Raw genomic sequence first — 15,579 nt, 5'->3', positions numbered from 1 at the left:
CACTGTTTATAGACATCTTTTTAATGTTTTACTTTAAAACAAATGAGCCCAGTAAAAGAGAGCAAAGGAAATTACATTTCAATGATAGCTTGAGATGGGTAATGATATTCCTGATTTATTTGTTTTCAGGAACAGACAACTGTATTGTCATACTTGACTTTTAGAACTGCTCACTTAAAATGCACATAGTTATATTAAGTTTCTCTTACAAAAACACAACCATGTCATTTAAGGCAAAAAATATCAGCTTCTGGGGAGATAAGTTAATGTTTCTGACATATTCTCAGGCTGGTTGAATGAAGTGATCCATTAATTTAGTTGCTCAGGTTTTCATCTTTTCTTGTAGTTTTGCTTTGCTAATGGGCATGAGAATTAGTCACTGTGCCTGGTTTCCTCCTCTCTGTTAGACTGGTTTCACCTGCAAATTAGGAACTTTCAGAGTCACTGAGTCAATGGGAGGTGAGAAAGGCACCTTTGAACAGGAGATAAAGACTTAAAAACTCAATAAAGTGTCTCTCACTTAAAACAACTTGCAACCTACAGATATTAATTTAATTGAACAAAATGCGAACATTTAGACCAGACACAGCAATATTTTTAGTTAACCTCATATAAGGGATGTTTGCTAGTAAGTGTTAGCTCGATCAACCCTACATATTGAAGAAGGCAGACAAACTTTGAACCGAGAAAGCATGTGGCTGCTCAGTGCTCAGCTAAATTGTGCTTCAAGACACCATTTGGCATTGACCAATGGGACTTTGCTAAGTGTTAATGGGAGACCCCTCTCAACTCCGTAGAGAGTCACACAATAGACAAAACCCTACAGCTTTCATACAATACAACTATCTTTTAACATCCAAGAGTTTTTGTGCTAGAGTGAGATAGACACAAAAATGGTCATGGCTTCAATATATAAAAGGTTTTCACATCATAGTTTATCACATTTTGCTCTGATTAAGACCTCAGTGATGCATTTAGGGTTTGTTTCTGAGTCTTCAGTCTTCAGCGATGCTGGATGAACGGTACTATGTCTGAGGCCTAAGAAGGGGTCCCCAATACATTCAGAATTCCTGCTGCCAGTGGGGTCGACCCAGGACAGGGTATGTCCAGGAATCAGTGCTACCTGAAAGTTGCTGCCTCCCTCCTCTTCCTCAACTGATAATTGGAGAAAGCCTGCCAAGTGCATGGCAGGTGTCTGGCTTTAGGTCAGTGGAATGATACTTTGCGCGTGCGCATCTGTGTGTGTGTGTTTGTACAACCTCCTTGGGAGGGTATATCACAAGTTCAGGTTGAGTGGAGACCTAGTAGGTGAAAAATTGCATTTCATAATTTACTAAAATTCTGTGCTTCAAAAATGAAAAGATTTGCTTCAAAAGCTTGATAAAATCATTTTTAGCTAGAGTGTAAAATTTAGACCCTAACATCCATGTGTCTCCAGCAGCCAAGAAGATGCTGAATGGTACAACCCAGGGGAGTGGCCTGGAATCCAGGTGGGTTGAGAAGAGGAGGCTTTTAAAACTTCAGTGTTTATCAAAAGGGACAAGGGTTTTAAAAGGCAGAGAAGCCTATCTGAGGAAGGATGGAGAAGTGGTTGACTTGGGGATGGATACTGGGAAAAGTCTGGCGGAGATCAGGAACGAAATAGTGGCAGGGAATTGAGAAGTCATTGGAGAAGAAAGGTAGGAGGGGAGTCAGAGATGGAGCAAGCCGGCTGGGGGAGACAGTTGGGAAGGGTGGGTGGATTTCAGGGCCTCCTCCTGGCTTGGGACAACCAACCAGTTGCTATCCTTGCTTTGTCTTCCTGGCTGCTGAGGTGGTTTTTTTTTTTTTTTTTAATTCTTCCCTGCCAAGGAGAAAACTCTTCCTTTTGTAAGTCCATCTGCGGCTGGAGTTTAATTGAACCGAAGTGCTCTCTGGCTTCCCCTTGCCTCTTGAATGCTATCACCATGGCTGAAGTTCTGAGACAGCAAGCAAGGGTGCCAACAAGCAGTCAGCAGGGCGGGCTTTCTGGTAAATCCATCTTTCATTTTGCTTCCCTTGGGTCCTTGCTTTTGTGTTACATGATGAAGCGTTTTGATTTGCAGACCCTGCCGGGGTACCTGGCTTCTAACTGTAAATGTGTATACTGGGAAATGGGACCAATAATTATAGGTTTGGGGCAACATTCTGCGGGGGTGGAGGTGGGGGTTGGAGAATAGAAAACATCCGCTACAATATAAAAAAGTCAAGGAAGTTTAGTTACAGCCTTCCATATGCAAAATGTACGACGTAATAGCAAAACACATTCAGGGCATAGTAAAAAATAAATAACTTGCAAAATTCTCTGTTTCTATATAAGAAGGGCTGTTTAGGTAGTTGAATTCCCTAGCAGTATTCATTTTCTAAAAAGACAGAGTTCTTCTCTTTCGGTTTGTTATTTCTCCCTCTCATTGCCCTCTGAGGGCGAAGCTCTTTTCACTAACTTCACCTACATCCTGGTGTTGTGTCTGGATTATTCTCAAGCCTTTCTCATCTCACTCTCACTCAAATGTCTAATTCCCCAGGGATCCTGCCTGTGTTACCGGTTTAGTGGGAATGGTTTCTCTCGCTGGCCCCTTCCTTGCCTGGCCGGGGGTGGCACTGCAGAGGGATCAGCACCACAGCGCTGGCCCTTCTACTCTTCAGTATCGTATCTGCTTGTGTAGAAGTAGAGCACGTATGAAGTTGATTCAGCCTTCAGGGACTATGTTCCCGGGAACTCACATGTGTCAAATGGTCTATTTGCCCCACTGGCCCTGAATTTCATGATTTGCACGCTTTCTAATTGAAGAACATTCTCGTCATAAAGAACAACATGAAAATGATGTGCAAAGTTGCTTGCCACAGCGCTGGATCACCAAAAGCACACAGATTGACATTCAAATCACATTAATAATAAAATGACTGAATAGGAATGGGTTGGCAAATAGATCTTGATATAAGCAGCCATTTCTATTATTCCCAAGTTCTGCTTTACTTGAAACCTTGTTAGCAGCGGTTGATGGTAGCCATCGTGTTTACATATACATTATGGCCTAATTTTGAAAATGTATTTTGTGTTTAATCACAAGCAGAAATGCCTGAAATTTGAAGTTGTTTACTCCCGTAATTTCAAAACACAGAGTCAAATCTTCTAAATGACCTAATCTTGACATTTTCACATACCCCGTAGCATTAGCAATATTTGGTTTCTCAGGATTTTTAACTCAAGGTACTTTACTAAGTGAGTGGGTTAATGTTGATGTACCTTGGAATTTCTGCCATCCCTAAACATGCATTTTCATGCAATTAAAAGATAACGGGCTTATAAACTGCCTTTCATGTTCTTCCTGATTCTCGTGATTTCATCTTTTTTAGAAGGGCTTTCAAAATAGTTCATGCAATGATATGTATGGCTAAAGGAACTGCTATGCTAGAAGGAGAATGAAGAACTTATTTCAGTTTGACATGAGGCAAGCTGAGGGCTTCTGTACTTTCTCCTGCCTTACAAATGCTCTGAGATGATCGTGATCTTCCAGTCCTTAGAGAGTCTGATGCAAAAGCAGTTTCCCTGGGAGGCTGTGGCACGGCATCAAATGTGTCTGTCTCAGTCTCTTCAGGACCCACCTCTTCATCAGTTATAAACAATTTGGATTCCCTCCATTTGGGGTAAAAATCTTGGCTGCCTCTGGAGCCACTTGACTCACTCCCAGAAAGCTGTATATTCAGTTCCTCCGTCGACCTGATCAGGTTTTGTACCGACAGAGATTTGCCCAAGTCCTTGGGTGCCACGGGGCGGACAGATAAGAGAGTTTCTCCTCCCATGTCAAAGCTTTTCCTTAGAGAACGGTCCTTGGTCAGGTTGGACTGTGCAACCTGAACATTTTCCTTGGAGGCAACAAGGCAGGTGGTGACATCAGAAATGCTTTCCTGTAAGCCTGCGGGGTTTGGGTGCAGGGTCTCTGGCCTGGGCAGATGCTTGATGGCTGGGAGAGGAGGTGGGATCTGTAAAGTTGTTGGGGCTGCTGGCTTAGGTGCCACATTTATTTGGTTTGCAATGTTGCTGGTGGCTGCCACCGCGGAGCCATCACTTTGACTCATTGGCACCTGTGTTGCTTGACTGTGCATAGTAGGGCTAAGCGCATAGAAAGTCTGAGCGCTGAACTCATTTGGCGTCAGAATGAACTGCAGGCCTCGAGAGATGTTGGCACTAGCTGATCTGGATAAGCAGCCACTGTTTTGTGCGGAACTGGACAGGTCTTTGCTATCCACAGGGCTTTGATAGTCAGATGTCTGTTCACATTCAAAGGGTGGGATCTGGAATGAGGCCAAGGTGAGGGCTGAGGCAGAGCCTTTCCGGAGGACCTGTTGATAGATATCTAGTAGGCAGTCCAGCTTGGACTCAATGGACTGTACCTGAAAGTGAGGAAAAGGGTCACATGTGAGTATAACCTAAGAATGGACTTCATTTCTAGAATTAAAAAAATGCAGTCTTGGTGTGCCCATACAGCTAAATATTCAGTATAAAGCATAATATAGTCGTGACCTTTCGTACCACCTCAGAATGTACCTCTAGCTGTGGTGGGGCCAAGGGATGATTTAGGAGGAGAGGTATGCTTTGGCCTCTACATAATCTCCACCAATACCCCTCCCCCTTAAGTCTTTAAAATAAACAGTTGATGGTCTCAGAAAACAAAGGAGCACTGTAAGAAAGCAACTTCTAAGACTCCCAGCCCAATCAAGTTGCCTTTACTAAGCCTCCTCCAAGAAATCATTCTGGGGCTTTACTGCAGTCTAGTCAAGAACTCCTTCTCTAATGAAATCAAGACCTTAAATATCAATGTAGGTGGTTCTGAATTTAAAAATAAAGGTATGGAGGCATCTGGGTGGGCCAGGCGTTGAGCATCTGCCTTTGGCTCAGGTCATAATCCTGGGGTCCAGGATTGAGTCCCATATCGGACTCCTTGCAGGGAGCCTGCTTCTCCTTCTGTTTATGTCTCTGCCTCTCTGTGTCTCTCATGAATAAATAAATAAAATCTAAAAAAAAAAAAATAATAAAGGTATGGGAGTGCCTGGGTGGCTCAGTTGGTTAAATGTCTGCCTTTGGCTCGGGTCATGATCTCAGGGTCCTGGGATCAAGCCCTGTGTCCCTGGGCTCCCTGCTCAGTGGGGAGTCTTCTCCCTCTTGCTCTGCTGCTCCCCCTGCTTGTGCTTACACAAGCACAAGCACTCTCTCTGTGTCAAGTAAGTAAGTAAGTAAGTAAATAAATAAATAAATAAATAAAATCTTTAAGAAAAGTATGAAATGCTTCAAAATTAATACTCAAGATAGTTTGATTAGGTTGGGGGAACAATTTGATTTCCGGATAATTGTCTTTTTTTATTAAGTTTTTAATTTTAATTCCAGTGTAGTTAACATACAGAGTTATATTAGTTTCAGGTGTACAATATAGTGATTCTGCAATTCCATATGGTACTCAGTGGTCATACAAGTGTGCTGTTTAATCCCCATCACCTATTTCACCCATCCCCCCACCTCCTCTCTGGTAACCATCAGTGTGTTCTCTATAGTTCAAAAAAAACTCTGTCTCTTCGTTTGGATAATTATTTTTGTATGAGAAGCTACAGCTTTAGAGTTAACAACTTTCAATGTACCATGACAGTTATAATGAGGTTTTAGTTTTTAAAAAAAGAGTGAAAAAAAGAGACAGTGACAATCACCAAAACACAAATGAAAAATAGATTTTTGTTATTTTACTGTGGAAAATCTATAGTTGCTTCTAGTTCTTGCATTGATTGATGAGATGAAATTGTTTATTCCTTGTATGGAAATCCAAGTGTTTTAGAGAACACTGTCTCTGCACAAAAAATGTAATTTCATTCATTCTTTCTTGATTTTACTCCTTTAAAATATATTAATCACTAAACTACATCCAAGGGGCCACACTTTTTATTTAAAAAATTCTGTTGGAAAAGTTAGCCACTACAGTTGAATCATACCTGCTTTTCCACTTTGACCACCCGGCCAAGCATACTGAGGTCATCGGGGGTCTCATGTTCTGCTGTTATTTTTTCTCGGCTCTTCTTATCTGATGTGATTTGCCCTTTTCCAAGAATTTGGTCAACACTATCAGAGAAAGAGGAGATAGGATTATAAATGCTGAAGATGGAGATTGCCCCAGGCCAGAATAAAGTGTTTTGAAAAGAAAAATTAAAGACAATTATCTTTAATTTATATAAGATGAGATAAAAATGAACTTATTCCAGTTGATGTGCTTATTTTCTTAACATGAGAATTACACATGAGATTAATTTTCTCATTATTCCGGTCTGTGATGAAGTCGCTCATGGGCAATCTTCTGCAGGCAAAATTGTCCTAAACTACAAAGTAATTTATCTGTTTCCATCTTTGACCAGGCATTTTCTGAATTTAACTGCTGAAAATATGATAAAATCATAATTATGATTATTTCATGTTAATAGAACAGATTATTCAGTGAACATTTATTGTACATCTGATAGGTGGGAGAAAGTGATTGCCTCTGTCTTCTGGAATTTCAGGTGGAAATATACACTGTATGAGCTAGAAACTTGGATTAGTTCTATAGGGACACTTGGGTGGCTCAGTGGTTGTCTGCCTTTGGCTCAGGTCCTGATCCCAGGGTCCTTGGATTGACTACGCATCAGGCACCCCACAGGGAGCCTGTTTCTTCCTCTGCCTGTCTCTGCCTCTCTCTGTGTCTCTCATGAATAAATAAAATCTTAAAAAAAAAAAGATTAGTTCTACAACTTCTGTAGCAGTTCAACTTTATAAAAATCCATACTTTGTAATAGTTCTATTAAAGGACTTGGAAGACCATGGCCACATAGGCAGAGATTGTAACATAACTCAGGATGAGTTAAAACAATTTCCAAGGAGACTTGATCAACTGAAATGGGAATTACTTTCCTTTGTGTGTGTGTGTGTTGGTACTGAATTATTGGGAGTACCGACTCAACGTTCTGGTTTACTTAGTCTGCACAGAAATAAGGCAGTGCCTACCTTTCGTCATGACATCTAATCTGTTTTAACAAGCTCCACAAGGACTAAGTCATTATTTTATTAATCTCTGAATGTCCATAGTGCCTGGCACACATTAAGGGCTCAATAATTATCTGTTGGATGAATGAACAAATGCAGGAAGGAAGGAACGAATTGTGATTTCTATAATTGATCGACAAGTGGTTCACTAAGGGCCCAGTATATGCTTCCCTCTGGGCTGAGTGTGCTGTGGGCATATAAACAAATGTTTAAGACTCTCTCCTTGTGTTTTAAGAACTCTTCAAACACAAACAGCAGTAATTTGTGTCTGAGAGTGAAGCAAGACTCTTAAAAAATTGAGATGACTGAACATTCTGGCTTCAAGATAACACAATGAAATGTGGTTGGAGTAATGTATTGAACTCATTTCTTTTAATGACTCAGTAAGATGCTCACTGGAGAGACAGTGTGTATCTGGCACTGTACACGACACTAAGGAAGTGAAAGGCCCCAGTTTTAGTCACGAGTAAGGGAATAAACTTGCACCCAGGGAAACAATACAAGAGCCAACCATTCATTTTTGAGTCCAATTCTCTGGCACAGTAATACCAAGATTATGAGTGTCTCAGTGCTCTGTAGTAGCTCTAGATGCTGTAGGAGGTCAGAGAAGGAAAAGGTCTGTTTTTGTGGGCTAGACAGTTGGGTAAAGTTTCAGGAAGGACAAAGATGGCTCCTTGAAGGACAGTTGGGCTTTAGAGAATAAAAAAACAGCAATAGCACTAATCACTTGAATGACATCAGCGACAACCCTTAACAGTTACTAAGCACCCAGTTAACATGTTGTAACTCATTCAGTCCTCATGTGAACCCTACGAAGCAAGCACTAACATTATCCTCATTTTTACAGATGAGGAAATTGAGATACTGCATACTGTAGTTGGAGGATTTTAATGACTGATTTATATCCTTAAGTAAAAATCTATAAGGAGCACTTGGGTGGCTCAGTCGGTTAAGCATCTGCCTTTGGCTCAGGTCATGATCCTTGAGTCTAACTCCCTTGTAGGGCCCCCTGCTCAGCGGTGAGTCTCCCTCTCCCTTTCTGTCTCTCTGTGATCTCTCTCGCTCCTGGTCTATCTCAAATAAGTAAATAAAGTCTTTAAGGGGGAAGAAAATCTATATTAAAAGCAAAAGTTACCCATGAAAAATGAATGAGAAATATGAGATTCAAGAGTTTTCTGTACAACAGAAAAGTTACTCTCAGATAGTTTTTATGCCTATTCCTTCACAATAAATCACATTTCTATTGCTTACCGTGTTTGGAGACTTTTAATTCTACACAACATGTCTAGATGACCAGCAGAATATTGTTCAATGACATCTTTTACATCATATGGGCGTAATGTTTCCTTAAACTTCCGTTTTGCAACATGAAATTTCATAATCCTGTAAGAGCAACATATTCCATATTAATCTCCATAACTTTGCTAAAAGAAGTTACCCAAATAGCTTGCTAGTAAATATGAGAAACTCTGGGAGGAAAAAAAGTCATGCATCAAATTATTTTAGGCTCCTCTAGAAATGCGACATAAAAGCCCAAGATTATATTGGGCAATTTAAGAATATCTCATGGGAGGCACACATTGAGAGTAGAAAAACACACAAAAAGAGACTTAATATTAAGTGTTATACCTTTCCAGTGTTCACTGAAACCCTGAATCAAAATCAAAGTCAAATGCAATTCTGGGGACACCCAGGTGGCTCAGCGGTTGAGCATCTGCCTTTGGCCCAGGGCATGATTCTGGGGTTGGGGACCGAGTCCCACATCGGGGTTCCTGCAGGGAGCCTGCTTCTCCCTCTGCCTGTGTCTCTGCCTCTCTCTCTGTGTGTCTCTCATGAATAAATGAATAAAATCGTAAAAAAAACAAAACCCCAAAAAAACCCCATTGTTAAAATGGTCTTTTATGTAACTATGCAATTTATGCAGATGCAGGTGTGTCTGTAAAACTCTCTTATTCTCTCCAGAGAAACGTGTATTTCTGTAGGAATTTATGAAAATACTGTTTCATAAATTACTTCTGCCGAATACTGTGTGATTAGGTAGCCAGGTTTCTTCTATTTCAAAAGTAACACTCATCCACTAAGGTTGGGTATTTAAGACTTCAGAACCAAAGATCTTTTTTGTTACAGTGCTTCTCCTGACATCGACCTCATGTTTTAAAACAATAGTTCATCAATAAATCCCATGGTGCCATAAATGGCTAAGTTGCCTACAATAAACAGTTACTGCAATAACTTGATATTATTCCCAAAGAAAGCAAAGAAGCATAACATTTTAATGAGCCTGTGCAGCCTTACTGCAGGTAAATGTTAAGCCTGCCAGTGTTTTTTCAACTATGAAATGGCTCATAGTCTCCCGTTATCACACTCATGGATCCCAGGCTGAGAATCAGTCCATCGGGCTCTGCAAACCACACTTTGTTGTCCTTTGGTGGAAAGTGGGAAGATTAAGAATAAATAGAGGATTTAAACAGAAAATACTCATTACCTATCTTGAGGGCTGATTGCAAGGAATTGTTTTATTGGTTAAAAAGCCCCAAACTCTACCTTGTAATTGTATTATTAACTTCAAATTAATTGTATCCTATTTTTCTGGAATCATTTATCCATAACTGTCTTACTCCCTCTTTCTACCATATTTTCACCACCAATCTCTTCTTTGTTCAGGATAAAACTTTTTTTGGTCTGTTTTTTGTTTGCAAAAACATTTAAGAATTATTCAGAGGAAAACAAAGGAAATCTGTTTTAATTTAACCTCTTAGTACTTTGCTTTAGCTTTAAATTTGTTTATCAAGTTTGTTTGGAGCTCAAGTCTCCTATATTAAAAAATTGAGAAAACTAGTGAAATATGTATCCTGTGAAATTTTTGGCCCTGAGTAATTATTATTATTATTATTTTAAAAAGATTTTATGTATTAATTCATGAAAGACACAGAGAAGCAGAGACATAGGCAGAGGGAGAAGCAGGCTCCCTGCCAGGAGCCTGATGCAAGAGTTGGTCCCAGGACCCCAGGATCACGACCTGAGCCGAAGGCAGATGTTCAACCACTGAGCCACGCAGGCGTCCCAATCATTATTATTTTTTAAAGATTTTATTTATTCATAGAGACAGAGAGAGAGGCAGAGACACAGGCAGAGGGAGAAGCAGGCTCCATGCAGGGAGCCCCACGTGGGACCCGATCCCGAGTCTCTAGGATCACACCCCAGGCTGCAGGCGGCGCTAAACCGCTGCGCCACAGGGGCTGCCCCAGTCATTATTTTTTAAATATCTGTTTCCCCACAGTAAAATGTCAGTTACATGAAAGCAGGGCTGGACCTCTTTACTCAACAGGCAAAGGCTTCCTAAGTGTTAGCTATTGTTACTACCACTACCTCTACCATGACTGTTACTACTACCATTCTTCAACACTGTGTACTCAGGGCTTAGCACAGTTCCTTATACACAGTGGAAAGAAACATTTGTTGAATAAGAGAAGGAAGGAAAGAAAGAGAAAAAGAAAAGATCCACTCATCTGTGTAATATTAAGAATAAAACCAGAAAACCAGAAGAAAAGCTAATCTAACAGTCCAGACCCTTCTTTACTTAAGAGTAGCTAATGGTGCCTGGGTGGGTGAAGGGAAAAGGAAAAAAATCATCTTTATATATCCCTGGGTGGTTTTTAATTGTTGTTTGTGTTTTCATTAATATTATCATTTGTTTTTTTAAATATTTTATTTACTTATTCATGAGAGACACAGAGAGAGAGAGAGAGAGAGACAGAGACAGAGACAGACAGACACAGGCAGAGGGAGAAGCAGGCTCCGTGCAAGGAGCCCGATGCAGGACTCGATTCCAGATATCGGGATCATGCCCTGAGCCAAAGGCAGACGCTCAACCGCTGAGCCACTCAGGTGTCCAAATATTACCATTTGTTATGTGAAGTACATTAGATGTCTTATCTTCAACAGCACTTGAGATATTCTTATTTTCCTTTTATATTTAGGGAAACCAAGATTCAAAGAACCTATGTGACTTGCCCCCACACAAGCAACAAGTATGAAGCAAAGTCAGTATCTCACCCAGATCTGTCTGTTCTCCCCCTTATATCACCTTCTGATTTCCCATGGCATCAATTCTGCATATGTTGAAAAGATTGGCTGAGATCTTTGGCAATTTTTTTCTTGGCTACAGTGATAGAAAACACCCTACATGCAAAGGGACAAGCTTTGGCATGAGTTAGTGTGTTCCCATTGGCTGGAGCTCAGGCATTTGTGGTCTGTGGCAAGGTTGCCCAGGGGTGGACCCACATACCTCCAAACTGAATGACCTGTTTTGTCCTAATAGGAGCCTGTCCTTGTTTCTTGTAGGGAGTTGTGTGAATTCTCTATGGTAATTTGTCTCAAAGTTGCATGTTGCTTTTCTCTTTTCCTTTCACAAATACTTTAACAGAAGAACAATTTGAAAGCATTCAGTAGATAGTATTATACTCTAGTACTTAGTCATATTTTAAGCAGACCATAGATAGTTTCATTTTATTTACATAATTTCCCATTACGAGCTAGCCAAATTAAAGGAAAATCCGTTTTTTAATGATTTTGCTCAATATTTATAATTTTGATTTGTACTGTTTGCCAATTTCTTTTAAGATTTTTAAAAAAGATTTTATTTATTTATTCATGAGAGACACACACAGAGAGAGAGAGAGCGAGAGAGAGGCCGAGACACAGGCAGAGGGAGAAGCAGGCTCCATGCAGGGAGCCCAACGTGAGACTCGATTCCAGGTCTTCAAGATCAGGCCCTAGGCTGAAGGTGACACCAAACTTCCGAGTCACCCAGGCTGCCCTGTTTGCCAATTTCCATGATACAAATACTCCTACCATACTTCATTTTGAGCTATCAGTGTGGCATCACTGGGCAAGAAGTTGGGAAGAGATGTGCAAAATTATATCATTAGATAGTGTTTATTTATTTTATTTTTTAAAAAGATTTTATTTATTCATGAGAGACAGAGAGAGAGAGAGGCAGAGACACAGGCAGAGGGAGAAGTGGGCTCCATGCAGGGAGCCCGACGTGGGATTCGATCTTGGGACTCCAGGATCATGCCCTGGGCTGAAGGCAGGCGCTAAACTGCTGAGCCACCTAGGGATCCCATAGATAGTGTTTATACGATACATTTAGAATAGATGTGTATAACTCAAGAATATAGAGTAATATGTAGTAAAATTATTAGGAAATAGTGAATGTTGAATATGTATTGCCTTTGTTTTTAATGTAACTTATTTTATTATGAGTTTATACAATTTAACTTTTAATAATGGATGTATTTAACAAGCAGCAAAATTCCCAAAACTGTAACATTCAGCTCCTGAGAGTCAGTGTAAACTATCTCCAGCCCATCCCAGCTTATACTCCTCCTTTTCAAATAATTGAAATGGTATTATTATTTCAATTTTTAATTTCTACACATGAAAGTAAGAAAATCTGTAAGTAAAGCACTAGAAAGAAAGCAATACTCACAAGTAGTGATGCAATGTGTAAGAATCAATGACCCCCAAAGAATGATATGATGTTTAGGAATCAATGGTAAGCCGATTAAGAACTTTAATAGGGACATCTGGGTGGCTTAGTGGTTGAGCATCTGCCTTTGGCTCAGGTCATGATCCCTGGGGTCCTGGGATCAAGTCCTGCATCAGGATCCTCCTGGAGTCTGCTTCTCCCTCTGCCTATGTCTTTGTCTCTCTGTGTCTCATGAATAAATAAATAAAATATTAAAAAAAAGAACTTTAGTATTGACTCAGCTTTGCATACTTATCGTCATGGCCATACAGAAACACCATAGAAGATAATCAGTTTCCTGTCTAGGACTGCTGGTTGCTAAGCATTTACCAGGACATTACTGAGAGTAAAAAAATTCTGCCTATTAAGGATTATTAAGTTTTCTAAGATGAACAACAAATAGATTTTCTTTTTAAAAAAATATTTTATTTTATTTTTTTTTAATTTTTATTTATTTATGATAGGCACACAGTGAGAGAGAGAGAGAGAGAGAGAGAGAGAGGCAGAGACACAGGCAGAGGGAGAAGCAGGCTACATGCACCGGGAGCCCGACGTGGGAATCGATCCCGGGTCTCCAGGATCGCGCCCTGGGCCAAAGGCAGGCACCAAACCGCTGCGCCACCCAGGGATCCCTATTTTATTTTTTAAAGTAATCTCTACCCTCAACATGGGGCTCCAACCCCACAACCCTGAGATCAAGAGTCATGTGCTCTACTGACTGAGCCAGCCAGGTGTCCCCGGACAACATATTTTCTTAACTATCTTTGTTGTTGGTTGAAAATGAAAACATTGAAAAGGTCTGAGGTGAGATATGAAAATTCTAAATCAGGCAATATGTTTTATAAACATGGAGGGAATTTTTAACAACATATGTATTTCTGAAACCAGTAATTTATATAAAGGATGATGACAGTCATTTTGCCTTTGCCTTTGTCTGCTTGAGATTCTTTTCCTCTGCTCTTCCCCTACTCTCTCTCTCTTTGTAAAATAAATAAATAAATTTAAAAAAGAAGACTTAATAGCAAAAAAAAATAACAATTAAGGTGATAATAATGCTAAGTAATACTTTATAGAAATATCTTATGAAATGGGTATCATTGTCATCTGTGTTGTAGATAAGGAAACTGAGGCATAGAGAGGTTAAATAACTTGCCTGAGGTTAGATAGCTAGTAAATGTGGAATTGGGATTTTAACCAGTTTGGCTCCAGTGCTGAGCTGCTTTTTTTTTTTTTTTTTAAGATTTTATTTATTTATTCATGAGAGACACACAGAGAGAGAGAGAGAGAGGCAGAGACACAGGCAGAGGGAGAAGCAGGCTCCATGCAGGTAGCCCAACATGGGACACGATCCCAGGTCTCCAGGATCAGGTCCTGGGCCGAAGTCGGTGCTAAACCTCTGCATCAACCGTGTTGCCCCCAGTGCTGAGCTTTTAATAACAATGTTGTCTTAATAAATTGTCTTAATATTAAAATCATATTTATGTTATTTATTTATTATTATTTATTTATTTACAACTATATTTATTTGAAAAAGAGAGAGCAGGAGCAAGGGGGTGGAAGAGCAGAGGGAGAGGGCAACATAGACTCCCCCGCTGAGCAGGGAACCTGACATGGAGGCTCCATCCCAGGACTCTGGGATCTGGGATCATGACCTGAGCAGGAAGGCAGATGCTTAACCGACTGGGCACCACCCAGGTGCCCCGGATCTTATATTTTAACACAAAATAACAACAACAAAAAAGATGCTTTGATATAATACAAGCTCTTTTCACTTACACATGCCTGGCACATAGGTTCTCAATAAAGCTGCCAAGTGAATGGCCTGTTCTTACTGGTATATGTTGGAGGGTCCTTTGGAAGACCAAAGAAAGGCCGAGGAGTCAGGTTCTCACTGGCTTCTTTTTTTTCAAGAGCTTAAACTGCACCACTGGGATTAATGCAGCAACGAAGAGGAAAATCTCTTAAAAGTTCATGTCTTCTGATGCTGCAGGGAACCCAGAGGCTAGCTAGGAGTGGGAGACATCCTACACAACGCTGACATGCCGCGCAGTGCCACTAGAGGGGGGAAAAGATTCATGACAAACCTAATAAGCTGGCACCTCCTGTTGAAACTGAAAGAAGTCTGCTCATAGAATTTTCTGAGCTCGGAGAAATAGCTAAAGCGAAGTTAAACTCTGGGTAGACTATGTCTATATATACACACAAACACATGTGCACTTATAAGGAAATGTAGGTGCATTTGTTGTGCTGCCATGAGTTATAAAATCTTGCAAGAGTCTTGTTCCAGCCCTCTAAATCAGGGTAACGGCATGACATATGAATATGCAGAGATAGGAGCGATTAGGAGACCACGGCGGTGACTGCGGCCGCCACCGAACAGATGGTGGAGCGCGGCCGGCAGCCGGAGCGCGGGCAGGGCGGCCAGGCTCAGCCGACCGCGACCCGAGGCGGCAGCGTGACTGACTGCGGGACACCGGGGCTTCCCAAGCCCCGCCGCTCCCGGGAGCTGCGCTAATCGCCCAGGATGCCCGGGGCCCACCTCGTGTTCACTGACCCGGGGGTGCGGCCCCCGAGATTTTTTATGAAACTCCTCTGGTCGTTCTAACGTACAGTCCGGGTTGAGAGCTTCTGAAATGGAGGTGGGAAGGGGAGGAGCAGAATGATCTCCGTGCTCCCTGCCGCCAGGCAAAGAAGTGATGGGGTGCGTGCGTTTTGCTAAGTCTTCTCTTGTCACACCTGTCATACCCATAAGGCAGAGTGTCAGTGCGCTTAGGTGGCAGGCCTCCAATGAGAACCTGAATGTGTCCTGACCTCCTTCCCTGAGCAAGGGGTGAGGTTTCATGCAAGAAGTAGTTAAGAAGTTCCATTTGTTTTTTTAAAGGACCCCCTTGGAAGGGAAAAGGGAGTGCAGGGTGCAGGGTGCAGGGTGATTCATTCTTTCAGTAACTATTCTTGAGTGCCTGCCATG

General features: G+C 41.1%; 1 protein-coding gene across 3 annotated transcripts in view; it reads right to left on the bottom strand.

The window, feature by feature from the left end:
* The window catches only part of KCNQ5 (potassium voltage-gated channel subfamily Q member 5), a 505,347-nt gene continuing 489,768 nt past the window's right edge, over positions 1-15,579 (bottom strand). For all 3 annotated transcript variants that reach the window (XM_038554513.1, XM_038554512.1, XM_038554514.1), the window contains 3 exons: positions 8,330-8,461; positions 5,998-6,124; positions 1-4,413 (listed from right to left, as the gene is read on the bottom strand). In XM_038554513.1, the coding sequence (XP_038410441.1) occupies positions 3,451-4,413; positions 5,998-6,124; positions 8,330-8,461 (1,222 nt within the window). In that variant the 3' untranslated portion in view covers positions 1-3,450. The remainder of the gene's footprint in view (positions 4,414-5,997; positions 6,125-8,329; positions 8,462-15,579) is intronic.

The sequence above is a fragment of the Canis lupus genome, chromosome 12 (assembly GCF_011100685.1).
Source record: "Canis lupus familiaris isolate Mischka breed German Shepherd chromosome 12, alternate assembly UU_Cfam_GSD_1.0, whole genome shotgun sequence".
NCBI classification, from domain to species: Eukaryota; Metazoa; Chordata; class Mammalia; order Carnivora; family Canidae; genus Canis; species Canis lupus.
The sequence above is the reverse complement of the archived record's forward strand: the minus strand, read 5'-3'. Positions and strand labels throughout refer to the sequence as shown.